The sequence below is a fragment of the Neopelma chrysocephalum genome, unplaced genomic scaffold, assembly GCF_003984885.1.
Source record: "Neopelma chrysocephalum unplaced genomic scaffold, ASM398488v2 Primary Assembly neopelma1_96545, whole genome shotgun sequence".
Taxonomy (NCBI): domain Eukaryota; kingdom Metazoa; phylum Chordata; class Aves; order Passeriformes; family Pipridae; genus Neopelma; species Neopelma chrysocephalum.
The window spans coordinates 798,831-815,500 of record NW_020925190.1 but is presented as its reverse complement, the minus strand read 5'-3'; the positions used below and the strand labels follow the sequence as shown (position 1 = coordinate 815,500).

The following is a 16,670-nucleotide window of genomic DNA, read 5'->3' as shown; positions in this document are numbered from 1 at the left end:
GTCAGAACACACTTCACTGAAATCCTGTTCAGTTTCGAGCCCTGAATTGAAACAAAACCATCCTTAAAGGGAAAAAATTTGAAGGTACTCTCATTGGATAAAAGAGAGGGCTGCACTCTCATCTGGTTACATAGCAGCTGTACTTGGCAAGGGCTATGCATTAGCCTTCAAACAAGGTACATTATCAGAATGCAAATACTGCAGGCTTTTTGACTCTTTTAATTTCTTTTTCAAGGTACTATGTTTCTAATTAAAACCCTTTTCAAGGACAGAAACTCACTGCTTACGATAAAATATATCAGATATCTATTCATTTCATGATATAGTTTGTGTAAAATAAACTAAAACCAAAATATCATCTATTCTTTTATCCTGTTTTTACAACGCTCATAGTGATGTATAGAGAGATACTGTACATATTTATATGTACACAGAGAGTAGCTGAAACTTGTCCTTTGTTCCACTTCATGAAATTCAGTCTAATCATTATGGGATTACATTTTTTCTAAGCTTCTTGTTTCTAAATGCGAACAGTTCTTTAGTCATCTGCTGTTGATATTTACTGCCAAACCGCTGATATATAGGATCCACTTTCCATCATCTCTGCCTGATGGACTGTACTAGTTAATAAGTGCTTTTCATTTCAGCAAACATATGCACAGGTGAGGTGTGTGCATACTCTCACGCTTCAAACGTTTAACTTGTTTGACATTAACTATGTTGGAAAAACTTTATTGTTGTTATCTGAGTAGAATAAGAAAATCCCAAGCAGCTCAACCGCTTTCCTTTAGGTGAGGATGTTGCGGAAGACACATGGAAAGGAGTACAGGTGTGCTTGGTCTTACTTTAAACATATAGGCACAATACAGTGGCTGTCTTTCTTTATCTTCTTTTCCATGAGCCAGCCAGAGCCATCTGATTAATCTGCTCATGCTTAACAGTAATTAGTGTACTGGGGAGCTGTGTTCAATGAGATGTGTTCTTGACCCAATCTGTAAATGGATAAATGGTCTGTGCAGTGAGCCTTGGCAGTGGCTGTCACTTGTCTTTTTAAATGTGTGGCCCAGAAAGTGGCTTAATTCTATAATAAACATTAAAACACTTTGTAGCATAGTCTTCCACTCAGTGTTGGATACACATGCATATCTGTACACAGATGAAGTAGTAATCTTCTGTCTTTTCATCTCTCTCTTTCCTTCCCCAACCCTCCCTGCAATGTAATTATTCTCCTAAAATTTTTCATACACTACATGTAGTAATATGAAGCACTTAAGAAATAATAATAAACATAAACGATATGTATCTTTCTGAGATACCTTACTTAGATTTGTCATAAAATTTTTTATCATGCTGTTACATCCTTCCTTAGGGCTAGTAGCTCCTCTAGGTTTCTAGGAAAACAGTGAAGAAAATCACTTTCTGCAAGCTTAATAAACATCTAGAGAAATCTGTTAGCATCCTAATGAAATTGTAGAAATCTGCAGAGCAACAGAGACCTCCAGTTTTATCAGTGTAATGTGCAGAGGTTGACAGCACAAGAGGATTTCTGCAGGAGATAAATACATAGCTAAAAGGCATGATGAGTAACAAAACCACAAAAGTATGAGGCACAAGCTTATAAAATGCTGGAGAAAAGAATATACTGGACAAATTCTCTACTTCAATGTGTCTGTTTTCAGCTGTGATAGAGTTAGTTTTCTTCTTAGTAGCTGGTACGGTGCTGTGGTTTGGATTTAGTATGAGAATAATGTTGATAACACACTGATGTTTTAGTTAAGTAGTGCTTACCCCGAGTCAAGGACTTTCCAGTTTCCCATGCTCTGTTTTGCAGTGAGCAGGTGAGGAAGCCATGAGGAAGCACAGCCAGGACAGCTGACTCGAACTGGCTGAAGGGATATTCCACACTATGGAACATCGTGGCAGTTGGCCATAAGGGGAGGCCAGTCACTGCTGGGGGAGGGATTGGACATTGGTCACTGTGTGCTGAGCAATTGTACTGTGCATCTCTCGTTTTTATTTGGTTTTATTTCTCTCTCTCTCCCTCTTCTTTTCATTGCTATTGTTATTGTCCAGTGGTATTTTACTTTACTTTCTTACAGCTATTAAACTGTTTTTATCTCAACCAATGAGTTTTTACATTTTTTTCTGATTCTCCTCCCCATCTCATCATGGAGGGGCTGAGAAGTGAGTGAGGCAGGGGCTGCATGCTACTTGATTGCCATCTGGGGTTAAACCACAACAGTGTAATTCTTTACGTTCTGGTCCATCCTGCAACCTGACTTCAGTTATACGAAGTTATGGTAGGTAGTTTAGTCTGTAAATATGCTTGAAAAGATAACGTAGACCACCTGCTTTTTACACTGTTTGAAACGTCAGATTCTGACTGCTTCCTGTTGTCGTCTTGTATCAGAGTATTGTATCAGAGTGCTTCTATTAATTTAATAAGTTTACAGTTACACTGTTCAAACTGTATTTCAGTAGGTAGGGCAGTAGAAGTTTCAGTTGATCTACGGAGACAGAAAGGGTATTTGGTAATGCAATGTTTTTTCTAACTGGAAATATTTTATATGGTAATAATAGAATTTATTTTGAAAGTTGGGGTTTTTTTTGCTTGAAATATTATATAAAGGAAGAGGTATTTTTTTATACTTCGGATATTTTGGTAAAATAACTTTAAATATTTGATGTATTTATACTGAAGGATAAACAAACCTTTATGATCACATACACTGAGTCACTGTAGTGGAATCGGGGTACTTTGGGAACTTGGTAATTAGACAACAAAAGATATTGTAAGTTAGAAATTAGGAAAGGGAATTTAAAAGATGTGGAGTTTATAAGTGTATAAACATATCTCTGCATAACAGGGAACTCAGAAATTGGGAAATACCAGCTGTAAGTACATCTATTTGCTTTATAAATCTGTCTGATTTTCCCCTTTGCTTCCCCTTCCTTGCTGTCCTTGTTCTTTTTATCTTTGTTGCTTTTCCAAGATATTTCTAAGGGAAGTGTATCAGCATGCATTTTACTGAGTAAATTGCAGCTTCATTTTGACTTACACATGTTGGAAATGTGCTGCACAATTGCCTAACACGTGTTGCTCTCCTACCTTTGTAGTTGCAGCACTACTTTTTATAGTTTCCTAGTCAAATTTAGTTGAGCCCTCATGTTTGCTTTTCTGTTGTAGTAGTACTTGAAAAAAGACAATTCCTCTGTGGTACACCATCAGATTTCAGCTGGCTTATTCTCCTGCTTAGTCACTCATATATAATTTGAGGACTATTTTCTCTTTAGCTCAAATGCTGTATCATGTTTGACTCCTCTTTTGCCTTTTTTTCTTTAGGATTGCATTTTTCATGTGTCTCCCAAAGTTACTAAGTATTGCTATGCTATGGCCACCATGCCCCTTCCTGTTACAAGATTTTATGTGCAGCTGAAACAAGCTTATGGTGATTTATAAGCTTCAGGTGCTTGCAGCTCTTTCTTCTACCAGGAATATCCATGCTGTTCCTTCATGTTACCAAGGGGCCAAGTACTTTGAGTGCTGCCACTTGCACTCACTGTGGACTGTGAAAATGCATTTCTCCATCATGAACACAAAGCAGACAGTTGCATGAGCAAGTGAAAGTTGTATGTCTGTGTCAGCACTGAATATGTAAACTTGTTACTGACATTGAAAACTGGTTTTCTGGAGCTGTTAAAAAAAGAAAAATATGTATATAAATAAACTAATCATCTGTTCAGCATCCACGTATCTTTCAGATACAGCTGTGATGTTCTAATGTTCATGTTCTTTGCCATTTCTTTCCAAAGCTCTCCAGTATTTGGAGGGCTGGCAGCTAAAAAATTCTTCTGGCATTCTCTCAATTTCTGTGCTAGAGAATTAAACACTGCAGGGCAAGGGAGGAGCACAAAAATGGTGAGCACTGTACTCCGACTTTCCAACTTTCAGAGCCTAAACAAATATGGTAGGAGCTTATCAGTTGGTCCTGCATTCATTTGCTATCTGCCTGTACTGTTAAGTTGGCTGCACAATTAAAAATCTGATTTGGGAAAAGGGCCCTTGTGTTCCCTAACATGTCCTCTGTGGGAAGAGATGTGCATGCACACTTAGAGAAACTACCTGACAAGATACCTTGCTTTAGGTTTCTTTATCTGTTAAGACAAATGAGGGTTTTTTCTTGCGGGCATAATCCTGGTAGCTAGCAATAAAGCTGCTATTCCATGAAACAGGTTCTCTTTTGAGTGTGTTCTACATGAAATACAATTGCTTCCCAGTTTCATTGCATGGAGTGCTCTATTAGCCTGTTAACCAAGACTTACCCCACTTTTGCAAGACCATAAAGATAGAGGAAGGAGGGCAAAAAGTTTGTCTCTAGTTTGGCTTTGCAGCTGAACTGAAGTTGTTATTTTAGAAGGTTTAGAAGGAAGAGAGTGACTTAATGTAGCTGTGACTCTTCACGTTTTCTTAGGAAAAGACTTGGATACTGCTGCCTCACCAGCAAGTTTTGTGAAAGTTAACCTTATGAGCAGCAGTGGCTCAGATGCCCTTGGTGGCAGACACTGGTTCATGGATAGCAGTGGGGACTGTGGAGCTGGCTAAGGTTAGGATGCTGCTGGGGCTGGAAATCCCCTGCTTGGTTGGCCTTCCCTGCAGCAGATCTCTGAGGAAAGACAGAAGTGTCCGCGATATGCTAGTAAGTGTTCTATTGGAGAAAACAAATCACTCTTGAGTTGCAATTTCTTTCACAAGCTATTCTAATAGTATTATGTAAATCTCTTTCTGTTGGATTAGTGTAATTTTAAAAAGGAAAGTAGTAGAACAAATAGTGAAAGCAGTTGGATCTGTATTTTCAGAGTTGTGTACTGAATACCATATTTTTAAAATAGAAAAAAAAAAGGTGTCAGAAACATACCAAGACATCGTACTACTCTGATAGCAACATAATGACTTTTCTTTATTCCTATTTCCTGCTTCCATTAAACTTTGGAATCCGGTCCTTAAAAGATGGCGTGGAAATTTATGCCATTCTTGACCTATTGTGGCAATAAATACTAGAAAATTTGTCCTTGGGGGTTATTTGAGCACCTCTTTGTCCAACTTGGACCTTGTTCAGAGAGTTCTTGGGGCAACAGTTTCACTCCTCACAGAAGAACTAGCTGGGAAGAGCTGGTGCAGATAGCTGGGATTGGGAAGGAATACAGGTCTGCCACCCTAATCACTGTGATCAACCTTGAGGAAAAAATGAAAGGACTTTTTTGTGTTTTCCTTTTGATTCTGAAACAACTTTCCTTATTTAAAACTCTCCTTAATTCATGCTAATGAGTAGTTGTTTTGTGATACCACTAAGCCAGGACCAATGAAGGTTGACATTGCTTTATTGGTGCTTCCATCCCCTAACTGCATAACTTCTGCATATACATATATGTATTGTAAAGGGCAGTGTGTGTCATCTTATGGTATAAAGGGGATGCAGAATTGTCATGATTAGGTAATGGGTTAGTACTTGTTCTGAAGCAGGTCTGAATGTGGATGTGGAGATATGCCTAGTGTCCTAAAAAGAGTTGGTTTAGGATAGTAATTAAATGCTAGTTGAGCAAGAATTACAAGATCACAAAACAAATTACTGTTAACAGAAGTATTTGTTCTCATATCAAACTGTCATCCTGCTTTGCTGTTTAACCTGATTCTGCCGTGTGGGAAAAAAATTATATCAGATATTTTATTAAATGTGAATTTGTAATTTACTTCGGGGGGGGAGGTGGGGGGGGCTGGGGTAATTGTCTTCTATAAAACGGCAGTCTTTTTTTTTACATTAAATCAGACCTACTTAAAAGGAACTTAAAAAACTAAAGGGCTTTTCTGGCTTTGAAGACACTGTATGAATGAATGCTGAATCTGAAACTGTAGGATCTGTGGGAGGATGTTACTGGATATTCGATGAGTGTTAGACTATACAGAGCTGACTTATAACAGCTTGTCACTGCAGTTCTACAGGGGAAAGCCCAGTAAATACCTTTGATTTACACATCCCCTCTGCTTTTAAAACAGGAGTTTAGAGAGAGTTGTAAAAGAGAGTTAGGGATCCTAGGCATGAAATAGCCTCTTTGATTGCAGCTTAAGTGTGATCTGCGTGTACAGCATTTAATAACAAACAACTAATTGTGCAGTTGTGTGCTGAATACCACAACAACAACAATAAGAAGGTTATTTGGTGTATAACTGGCACTTACTCTAGATAGTTGTTAGCTGATAACTTTCTTACAGTCTTGAGCAATAGCAAGGGTTTTTGGAGCCTCATATCCTATAAATGGTGGATGAGACCAATCTATAAAGTCATGTGCTTTTAAACAATATATTGGTCCTCTGATAATACTTCTGTATTGAATTGTGATAAATCAGGACATCCTTCCAACATGTTGTTGTGGATAGAGGAAAAAAGTAAAAGACTGAAAAAATAAATTACATAGCTCAGAAGAGGAAAGAGATTTGCTTGTCTTATGTGGTCCCCTTTGTTTCAGTAGGTCAGCCTCGTGCTGTAACATCATAGTTGACCCATTGCCAAAATAAGATTAAACAACCTAAGCCTTAAAGGCTTTGTAAGCATGAAGTGGCTTTGGGGAATGATGTAATTCAAATATGAGTAATACTATGGAAAAATCATCATGTCAATGAAACACAGACAACTCTTAATCCCCACCAACTTTTATAATTAAATCTTCTTGGATATCAAAATATTTTGTATGTTTGTGTAGTTCAGAGTTACCTTTTTACTTTTTTACTCCAGAGCTATTGTTAGAAGTAATTTTGGGTTTACTATTTTGGAGTTTGTGGTTGCTGAATTTATTTAATTTGCATTGTGGGGATTTTGTTTTTTTTAGGTGCAGGGAGGTTTTTGGTTTTATGTTGGGATTTTTTGATTCTTTTTGGGTTGGTGGGGGTTTTTTTTTGGTTGGTTTTTCATAATGAAACAGTGGGTTTTGCTAAACTTACAGGATAAGCATTGATAAGAAGGTAATTAGCCACTCAGCATTCAAGCCTATCAATGAGTAGAAACATTTTTCTTCCTCTGTCAGGCAGTTTAGACTTCTAGGCTGAAAGCCAGTCAGATGGCCAAAAGACAAACAGCAGCTTTTTTCTTCCTTGTGGTCCATGAGCTTCATTACCTGTTCAGAGTTGTAACGATGCCTACGTCTGTTTACTGCTCAGCTTTGTTGTTTCTCTGAAACTGTGAACTTCCTGAAGAGCTGGCTGCTTTTTAAATAAAGCTTTATATCTCTCTGGAGGTGTGCATGCTGTGGGGAAGAGTGTGAGAGAACCACTGCTTTCTCACAGTAAGCAAAGGCCAGAAAGACTGTGTTTTCACTTCTAAGCAGCAGTGCAAATACCTCTATTCTGACTGGTTATCCCACAGTGCATAATTGCTCAGACCTTGGAGATCAAACTCAGACGCGCTGTTGCAGGAAGATTTTTTGTGAAGTTGAATTTAATCAAGCAGAGAAGGCTGATGTACCTTAATCTTGTCTAGCTCTCTGCTGCCAATTCAGGATGACACAGATATTCCAGAGATCTATGCCTTCTCTGCCAGTCAAATATGAATGTCTTAGGTATCTAAGAGCATCTCTAATAACACTAGCAGACCAAGTCTGGGCAAGTGAAGCAGGTCTTCCAGCCTACATGTGATAGAGAAGAGGATATGATGTGGTCTAAAGCATGCCCTGTCCACTGCGGTTTGCAATAATGTGTGGATCCCCATGTGGTAAATCTGACCCTTGACAACTTTGTGCAGAATTGCTGGGGGGTGGAATTTAATGCAAGGATTTTTGTTTTGCAACATAACGTCATCTCAGGTTCATGAACTGATTTCATTAAATAATAAATAATGAAACTTGAATGGTGATGGTAACATTTAAATAAAACCAAACCTCGTCTTAAGACTGTTGACTGCTTCTCTTTGAGTTTACTTCTCTCACTACCCATGGCTGCATTCAGAGATTTCTCAACTGGTAGTGGCTACTCTACAATCCCTTTCTAGGAATTCATAGGGGTTGGCATAGAAATGATGTCATGAAATGTGTAGCTTTGAGTGATTCCCACTTGGCACGTTGTCGTTATGTGATGCCATTTTGTGGGTGATGTATCTTCCTAGAGATCTCTCTGTCAACTGTAATTAGTTAACCACTAATACAGGTTAGCTCCTCTTCCGGGTACTGGGTGCAATTATACATGCCTAAGTGTTATACAGCTGTTCAGGTAGTCAAGCCTACTAGGGTCAGCTTTGACTTAATTGCTGCTCTAAGTCTGCTTTAGAGAACAGCACTTCCTCAGTTAACAGGGTAGGCTAACTTAAGAAAATTTTCTCATTATTATAATTCAGTTATTCTACCATTTCTTCATATGGTATAAAAAACAAGAACAGAATTTCTAGAGAATCTTCAGCAAGAGATTAGGGAAACATAAGAGGGAAACTCAGCAGTATTAGAAATCCTGGTCTGGATTTAGTTCAACATTAGATTCCTGGAGATTTCTGATCTAAATCAGTGTGTACATCTAGCAACAGCAGGCTTATACATCAATGATAACATACTGGAGTTAGAAGCTACTTTGAGTTTCTTCTGGTTTGTAACAGAAACATGGGTTTTTGCTTCTCAGCAAAATACTTGGTATTTTTCTTATCTTCAAAGTCATTATCCTTAACAAGATGGTACAATAACTGTAATTATTGATATTACTGTATTTAGTCAGTGCTTTTGAAACTAAAAACCAAAGCAGTGTCATGAAATGCAGTGTTGTATCAAAAACTTTTTAAAAAACAAACTTGAGGATAAAGTGAATATTGACGGATCATATTGTAAGAAAGTAAAATTGTAAGAAAGTAAAATTGTAAGAAACTAAGAACTGTCTCACTTGCAGAACACACATAAAAAAAATCTTCAACATGCATATGGAAGGAGAAATCCAGAAAACATTCTTTTGCCCAGTAATTCCCACTGCAAGTATTCGTCAAAAATCCAATGATGCTCATAGATGTTATCTTTTACTTATAGACATGCTGAAATGTGTACATTTGTGTGATATAAAAGCCATATCTTAACTTACCTTTTCTTCCTCTTCTAAGATTTTTTTTTAAGTATTACTCTAGATAGCATAAAAAGCAGTAATATACTTTAGTCAAGGAGAGTTAACAGCTAGTTTTTCCCACCACAGTAAACAGAGGCTGCTCTTAACTCTAAATTTTCTTTAACCAAATATCCATTTTTTAATTTTTTTTTTATTTTAGTGGGCAGTTTGCTGTAGTGAAAAAATGCCGCGAGAAAAGTACTGGTCAGCAGTTTGCAGCTAAATTCATCAAAAAAAGGAGAACAAAATCCAGCCGGCGTGGAGTAAGCCGGGAAGATATTGAGCGAGAAGTTGGCATACTAAAAGAGATTCGACATCCTAATGTGATTACGCTTCATGATGTTTATGAGAACAAAACAGATGTCATTCTTATTCTGGAACTGTAAGTAGCTCTAGAGACCTGTGGAGGCATAGCAGAATATTTGTTTCTTTGTTTTTTTTTAAAAACAGATACTTTGAAAATTGAGTGATTTAATGAAGTTCCTTATCGTCCCACAAGAAGATAGGTAATAGCCTTAGAATTCTTTATTTCTACGTCAGTGTTGTAGCCTCCTGATTTCTGCAAGTATTTTTCACTCTAAATGCACTACAAGGTTTAAAAAAAAAACAACTGTGTATTTAGGATTTTTCTATGCTTGTTACTTTAATCATTGTTGATGTTACGGATCCAGAAGAATACCCTGGAACTAAATAAAGTAATTTGAAGATAAGACCAGAAGGAAATAGAGATTCTTAGTGGAGGTAGTTTTGCAAATTTTGCTGTGTTTTCATGTTGGTGTAAAGTGGCCTCAGTGAATGTTTTTTCTCTTTTTTTAACCCACATCAAACGGAACAGAATTTTTCCAGTTCTGTCATGTTGAAATGTGAACTGCACTTTCACATTGTTTCATATTGTCTTAGTTCCCGATTTTTCATTCAATGTCATTGCTAGATTGAGATAAATATGTCAGGAGGGACTATTTCTGCATTTTTTCAAGAATGGCTTCCAGTTCCTCATAGACTGCAAGTGTAGACCCAAGTATTATTCACCTTTAAGAATTTGCAAATGCCTGCTGGTGGCGTGTGCATGTCTTTACATAGGTTGAATGCCTGACACTGTATTATTGCCATACTTGCTCTGTATCAGTTAAATATGCTTGAGAGTAAGTATTTCATGCAAGCAAAATATTTGGTACCAGTGTCAGAACTTGGCAGAACAGGGCAGAACTTGTGTCTTTTCCTTGTTCATGTGTTTTTTTCTTATGTAGGTTATGTTTTCCTGTTTATTAGCTTTGGTAAATGGTATTTCTACTTACCTCATAAAGATACTTCAGTGTTGTGTACTTTCAGTAGCATGTGTAGATTTGCAGTATAGATTTTAAAAGAAAACTGATACATTCTTCTTTTCTATGGTATATACATCCATGATACTGCTTTTTTATGTTTATATAAACATATTTTTACACTTCTAGTTCAGCACATGATGGTTTGTTGTAATACTTATCTGGATTGGTTTTTCTAGTTCCAGAAATATGCACTTCCATTAGTTTGTCACATCTGAATACTTTAAAGTATTTTTTTAAAAGCTAAATTATCCTGTATAAAGTAGAAATTCTTTATATTCTTGCTACTTTTGGTATTTGTTTAGAACTCTTTTAAGTGTGTTGTGCATACACAGCAAAATTAATGTGATGCTTCTTCCTCCCCCCCAGTTGATACTGACTCTCTCATTCTTTTACTCTATAACCTTTTTGTCAGTGTATTGTTCTGCATCGCTTTTTGCTCTGTAATCTGTCCAGATGAGATCAGGCCAGTGTCTGTACTTGAAAGCTATGACGAATATTGGTAATTGGGGACAGTAGTAGGAGTAATGGGACTGTTCCACCCTCCCCACTTTGTACATGGAATAGGAGCTCTTTTGGCAGCAAGGTTGCCAAGGTGTCAGTGTATACCCACTACTGTCTATTAAATAGAAGAAGATATTGCTTCTGACAACCTGTGTTAGTATTTCATAAGCTTGATGGCATGAAGCTCAGCAAACTATTTACATTAAAATTTAGCTAATTATTTTGCCTAGTTCACAATCCCTGTATTGTTTCAGTTGGAGATTTTTTTTTCCGCTTTTCCAAACTGCTTTATGAGTCTTTCAAGTTGAAGAAGTGCTATTTTGGATTTCACAAAGGTAATGCATTTATTTGTTTAGACGGTTGAAGAGGTAAAGATGAGGTTAGCAAGCCCTTTGTAAACTGAATATACTAATTGCTACAAAGTTTTGTATCTCTCAAAATGACTGTGATATTATGTAAAGCTATTGAACAGACAAGACTGTCATTCTAATCTCAGGTTTAGACACTTAAATGTGTAATCCCTTTTCTCTAACGTTCTAAATTTATATTTTGCTTAGGAATCTACCCTCTTGACAGTCTTTGTTCTTATGGAAGAATTTTGTACAAACAGAAATAAAGCTGAAAGCTCATTGAATAACCTGTTTTGGCATTCTCAGAATCCATCCTAGGTATCCATTTCCCCTTCTAATTAGAACATTGTATATTTCCTGGGAATTGTGTTCCTTTCTCACTACAATATTGAGCCAGTATACCACATAAAGACACCATTTTGTATAACTGAGCCACTGCAACTGCCCTTTTGTTGCCAGATGTCAACATGCACAGTCCCAGGGCAACAGGGTCTGTGGGCTGTTCACTATTGATTTTAATTTCCTACTTTAGCAAGAGGTTTGCTGTATTGCAAACAGCCTTCTAAACGTTTTTCTGCCTTATTAGTCAGCTGTTTCTCAGAGGTGAGCAACTGACTGGACAAGGGGGAATGGCTTCAAAGTGAAAGAGGGTAGATTCAGATTGGATAATAGGAAGAAATACTTTACATTGAGGACGGTGAGGCACTGGAACAGGTTGCCATAGAAGCTGTGGATTCCCCATCCCTGAAAGTGTTCAGTGCCAAGCTGGATGGGGCTTTGAGCAACCTGGTCTGGTGGAAGGTGTTCCTGCCCGTGGCAGGGAGTTTGGAACTAGATGATCTTTAAGGTCCCTTCCAACCCAGGCTATTCTATGATTGTATTCAAGGTCACGATTTACATGCAGAAGTATGTGGGCAGTTAGTTAATTATTGCAGTGGCAAGGTAGGTCCTCACAACACTGAATGCAAAGCAGAGCTACATATCAAAATATGTATACCTATATCCACATAGGTGTTTGAAGGTTTTTCTTTCAACTACCTTATGTTAGGAAACTGAAAAACAAATTCTGTGGACCATTTAATTCCTGAAACTTTTAAAATCGAATCCTTCCTTAAAATATTTAGCAGTCACAAACAAGGATGAGAGATCCTTCAAAAGCCTTGCTTTACTGCAGTCTTTCAGTGTATTTGGAGTAGTCAGGAATGTTTTCACAATTCTGGGTCTTAGTAACAGGTGTCTCCTTCTGTGATTTAGAAATAACCTTTGAAATTCCCACTCAGTGGACTATTTCATCATCTTGAAAGGAATGTTATACATATTACATACAAACTGGAAGACACTGTCTTTTCGTCATCTAACTTAAAACCTTAATAGTTTTCTTTTTTTTTGTTTTGTCACACAAATAAATGAATTAGTAGTACTTTTTTCTATCTGGCTGCAGCAATTAGTGTCTGTTATATGTTAGCAATACTAAGCTATTTCTAGTGAAACCATCATTTTATCAGTATTCGCAGACTAGAAAACACAGATATCTCTGCACAGTGATAATTATTTTCTTTCCTTAAGCATGTTTTGCACCTACTTCGTTCCTCTTTTGCCGGCCTTGGATGCATAATTTCTCTCTTCAATTTTGCGTTCCCTTGCACTTTATTATGTCTTTATTTAGACTGCAGATCTGCAAAATATACTTAATTGTTGGTGCTTTGTAGAACCTTCGTTATAGATTCTTGGTGCAACACAAAGAAAAAATGCTTTCATCCTAAATTATATAGTAATTCCTAAGAATGTGCAAAAGCAATACAGGTGTTCTCACCTTTTAAAATGGCTTGATAGCAATAGCTGACTCCTTTTACTTGGAAGCTATGGATGGAGTTAGGTATTCATATTTTTTTCTGCAAAAAACATACCTTCGTTTCTGAATTTGAAATCTTAATTTAAGGTGATTAGCTCTTGTAGCATGGTTCTGAGTGATTAGTATCTGTTTTTAAAATTAAAAAAAAAATAGAAAGCTTTGAAAGCATTAGCTCAGAAAGAGAGGAATAACATTAACATACAAGTGATTGTGCTTTAAATACTGGGATTTATGCTTTATTAAAAACTTTCTATAAAACTTAGTCCTGTGCATCCCAGTCTCTCAGAAAGTGTTTCCACTTCATTGGTACCTTCATAGTATTAGCCAAAACAGAACAGTGCAAGGAGACAATGATAGATCCCTGTATAAAAATTATGACAAAATCATGAATTTCTCATTGAAGAGTAAATAAAAGCAAATAATGATGAACTCTGAATTCCTCTTCTATCTTATTGGGGTATTAATTTAACCTGATACACTTTTACTCTGGAACACAGTAATAGCTTGTTTTCCATAGAAGCTTGAAATCTTCACAGTGTTTCTTTAATTTTCAGTTGTCTTTTGATAGAAATAGCTCTGAGATTTTTGTTAATTTTACCTGTAAGTAAATAAGACAGTTGTTTTCGAGTAGCTTTGCACTGAAATTTGAGAGGGGGATTAAATATTTGGTGCTTTCTGGGATGTATCAGCAGATTAGCAAACTCTGTGACACTAATCTGTAGATCTTGTGCCACCATTAGATTTCAAAATCCTAATTCCAGGCCCACAGACAGATGCACGGGGGATGTGTAGAAAGATAAGAACAAAGGCTTGACAGGGCTGAAAAGAAAGACACTAGAGCTGGTATGACTCTGCCACACACTGAGCACATCTTGAGGGGAGAATTGGTTTCTGTACTCTGCAGTCCCTGAGCAAAAGGCTCTTCATACATTAAATTTGAATGTTGTAGATGGCATGAAAATACTAAGGCACTCTGCTGGGCCAAGGGCTCAGTAACCATGTGCTTTATCCAGATTAAGGATACTAAAGGAACTTCAATGATGGAAACCTAAATACCAGTGGTGTTTGGTGCAGGAAATATTTACTGGAGCGTTCAGTCTCCCCCTTAGTGGGATTTAACTGCTTAAATCATAGTCCGGGTTTTGGTGCCTATGTTCTGGCTTGCCATGTTTCTTATGCACTATAATTGAAGAATATAGGCCCACTAAAGAGAGGATTTAATGACAGTTGGTGTCTCTAATAGAAGCTGGACAAATGAAAATTACAAGGTGTAGTGATGCTGTAAAATGCCTTCATTGCCTTCCTTTTTCTGGAACCTGGATAAAGAAAAATTGAAGTGCAGTGTTGTTCAGCCGGTAGGTAATGTAATGAGCTAGCAGCCCTTATTCTGCTCTTTCAAAACAGTTGGTACACTTTGTGCTTCTGAGGAGTGGGTTGATAACTTCACAATTCATAAAGTGAAATGAAGTGCATGTAAAACCCCTTATCCTTACATAAGACAGAAATAGTAATATATGAGTCTAGTCTTGGACTGACAATTTCCATTTCAAAATAATACAAGGTGTCATACAAGACACATTTGATCACAGAATCTATGGGGAAAACGTTTCTTTGACAGAAGAAATGCTTGGACTAGAGAAGAATTTGGATAATTTATCAAATTGAATCTGCTTTAAAAATGGAAAAAAACTGATGGAATTCTTCAACTTCGTTTATGTTGTTTTGAAATCTAAGTAAGATAAATGTTTCTTCAAGGGGTTTGGGCCTAGATTTTGGGGCTTGTTTGTGGATTTTTAAACTCATTAGAAATCCTTAGATAATCATTAATTATAATTAAGATGCTATTACATTAAAGCAATGTGATCATAGCATATGACTGAGTCATTACGAGGTGACCATGCTAAGTTTGAAGGTTAATTGTTTCTAAGTTCCCTGAGCAGGTTTCCATAATGACTTCCTCTGAGATCTGGTGATCAGTTCTGTTTCATAGTTAAGAAAGCCTGGCAGCTTGCAAAAGCACTATCCAGAAATCCTTTTTCCACAGGTGTGATGTATTTTCTTTCCAGAGGGAGATATTTAAGTTGCAATCACATCTGTCAGCCTTCCTTTTGGGAAGGCTGGGAAATGCTTTTACCACTATTGCATTTTATAAAAAAGAATGTAGTTGACCGAAAGTTTTAATTTACTTGTCTCATTTCAGGAAATGAAACTAGCACTTCTGCCTAGAAGTACAAGTGAAACAACACATACCAGCTTTGCTCTTAGTGAAAATGTTTATACAAAATATTTCTAAAAACACGTGCTCTGCTACTTGAAAACAATATAAGAGGTAGTCATGTTATAAACATGAAAATAGATTTACTCAGCCCTTATGACTTTATCTGTTATAACATGATCAATAATGTTACGTCCTTTAGGATTAAGATGTGGCTGTCATAAAGCACAAATTCATATTTTATTGAGCAAGATATTTGAACAATCTGACTGCAAAACTATTACTTAATTTAAATGTAAACAGAAAGGTTTTATACAGGAACATTTAAAAAGTAACACTTTAAAGGAAAACAGTACGTGAAGGTGAACAGATACAGCCATAAAGGAATTCAGCTGTGACTTGACTTGCAATTAAGCTACTGTGTTAATCTGAAGGGGTATAGGTTGTTGTCCATCACTTTAGGGCATAGAAGAAGAGACTGGGAAACTGTTTGGTAATTCCTACCAGCAGACAGAGAAACTGAACAGCAAGGAGCTCTGTGCTTTCAGAGGATACCAGGTACAGATACTCCAAAGTGCTCTACAGGACAAAGCCGTAGTGCTTGGTGAACCTCTTGCCTCTACTCCCTTCAGGAAGCCATCTTTATCCAGCCAGAGGTTGGGGCAACAGTCTTTAAGATGCTGGCTGCGTGTGCCCCTCTGTAGAGCCCCAGGGGCAGGCTGGGAACAAGTTGCTGTGGCTCAGAAAACTTGTGGGTTGGTCTGGTTTCAGTCAGATTTCAGCAAGGTGTTTGTGCACCTGCAACCCCAAAGCTAACTTAGAAATAAAACTCCGTTGTAATGGAGGTGGAAACAGTGTACTTCTTGAAGAAGATGACATTCAAAAAGATCCGTGAAAGGGGCTGTTGTCTCTACCACCTTCTTTAGATTAACACAGCTTCTGTGTGTGAGATGGGATATACACAAGTACAGTGGTGGAATGGGACTCTCTGCTTGGCTTCTGACTCCTCTTCTGAAGGTGACTATGAGTTAATAAAATGTGCAGAGTTTATATATTGTGGGACCGTGTTGACCTGGCTAAGGCACAGAACTAGACTGGAAAACCCAACAGCATTTTAGGAGGTTTGTGAAGACTGCAATAACTTACATAGCCAGTGTTTTTACTGGCTTCTTATAACCCATTTCTTGATCTGCAATATCTGGAAATCCAGTCAAGATCATTTAGTTATTCTGCATATATAATCTGATTAGGAAATCTCTAAAACCGGACTCTGTTGATATATCTGAGAACACTGTAATTCTGTGAA

At 37.2% G+C, this 16,670-nt stretch overlaps 1 protein-coding gene across 1 annotated transcript in view; it reads left to right on the top strand.

Moving 5' to 3' along the window:
* Nucleotides 1–16,670, top strand: part of DAPK1 (death associated protein kinase 1) — a 93,993-nt gene that overhangs the window by 35,396 nt on the left and 41,927 nt on the right. The window contains exon 3 of the mRNA XM_027708835.1: nucleotides 9,282–9,503. Coding sequence (XP_027564636.1) covers nucleotides 9,282–9,503 — 222 coding nt within the window. The remainder of the gene's footprint in view (nucleotides 1–9,281; nucleotides 9,504–16,670) is intronic.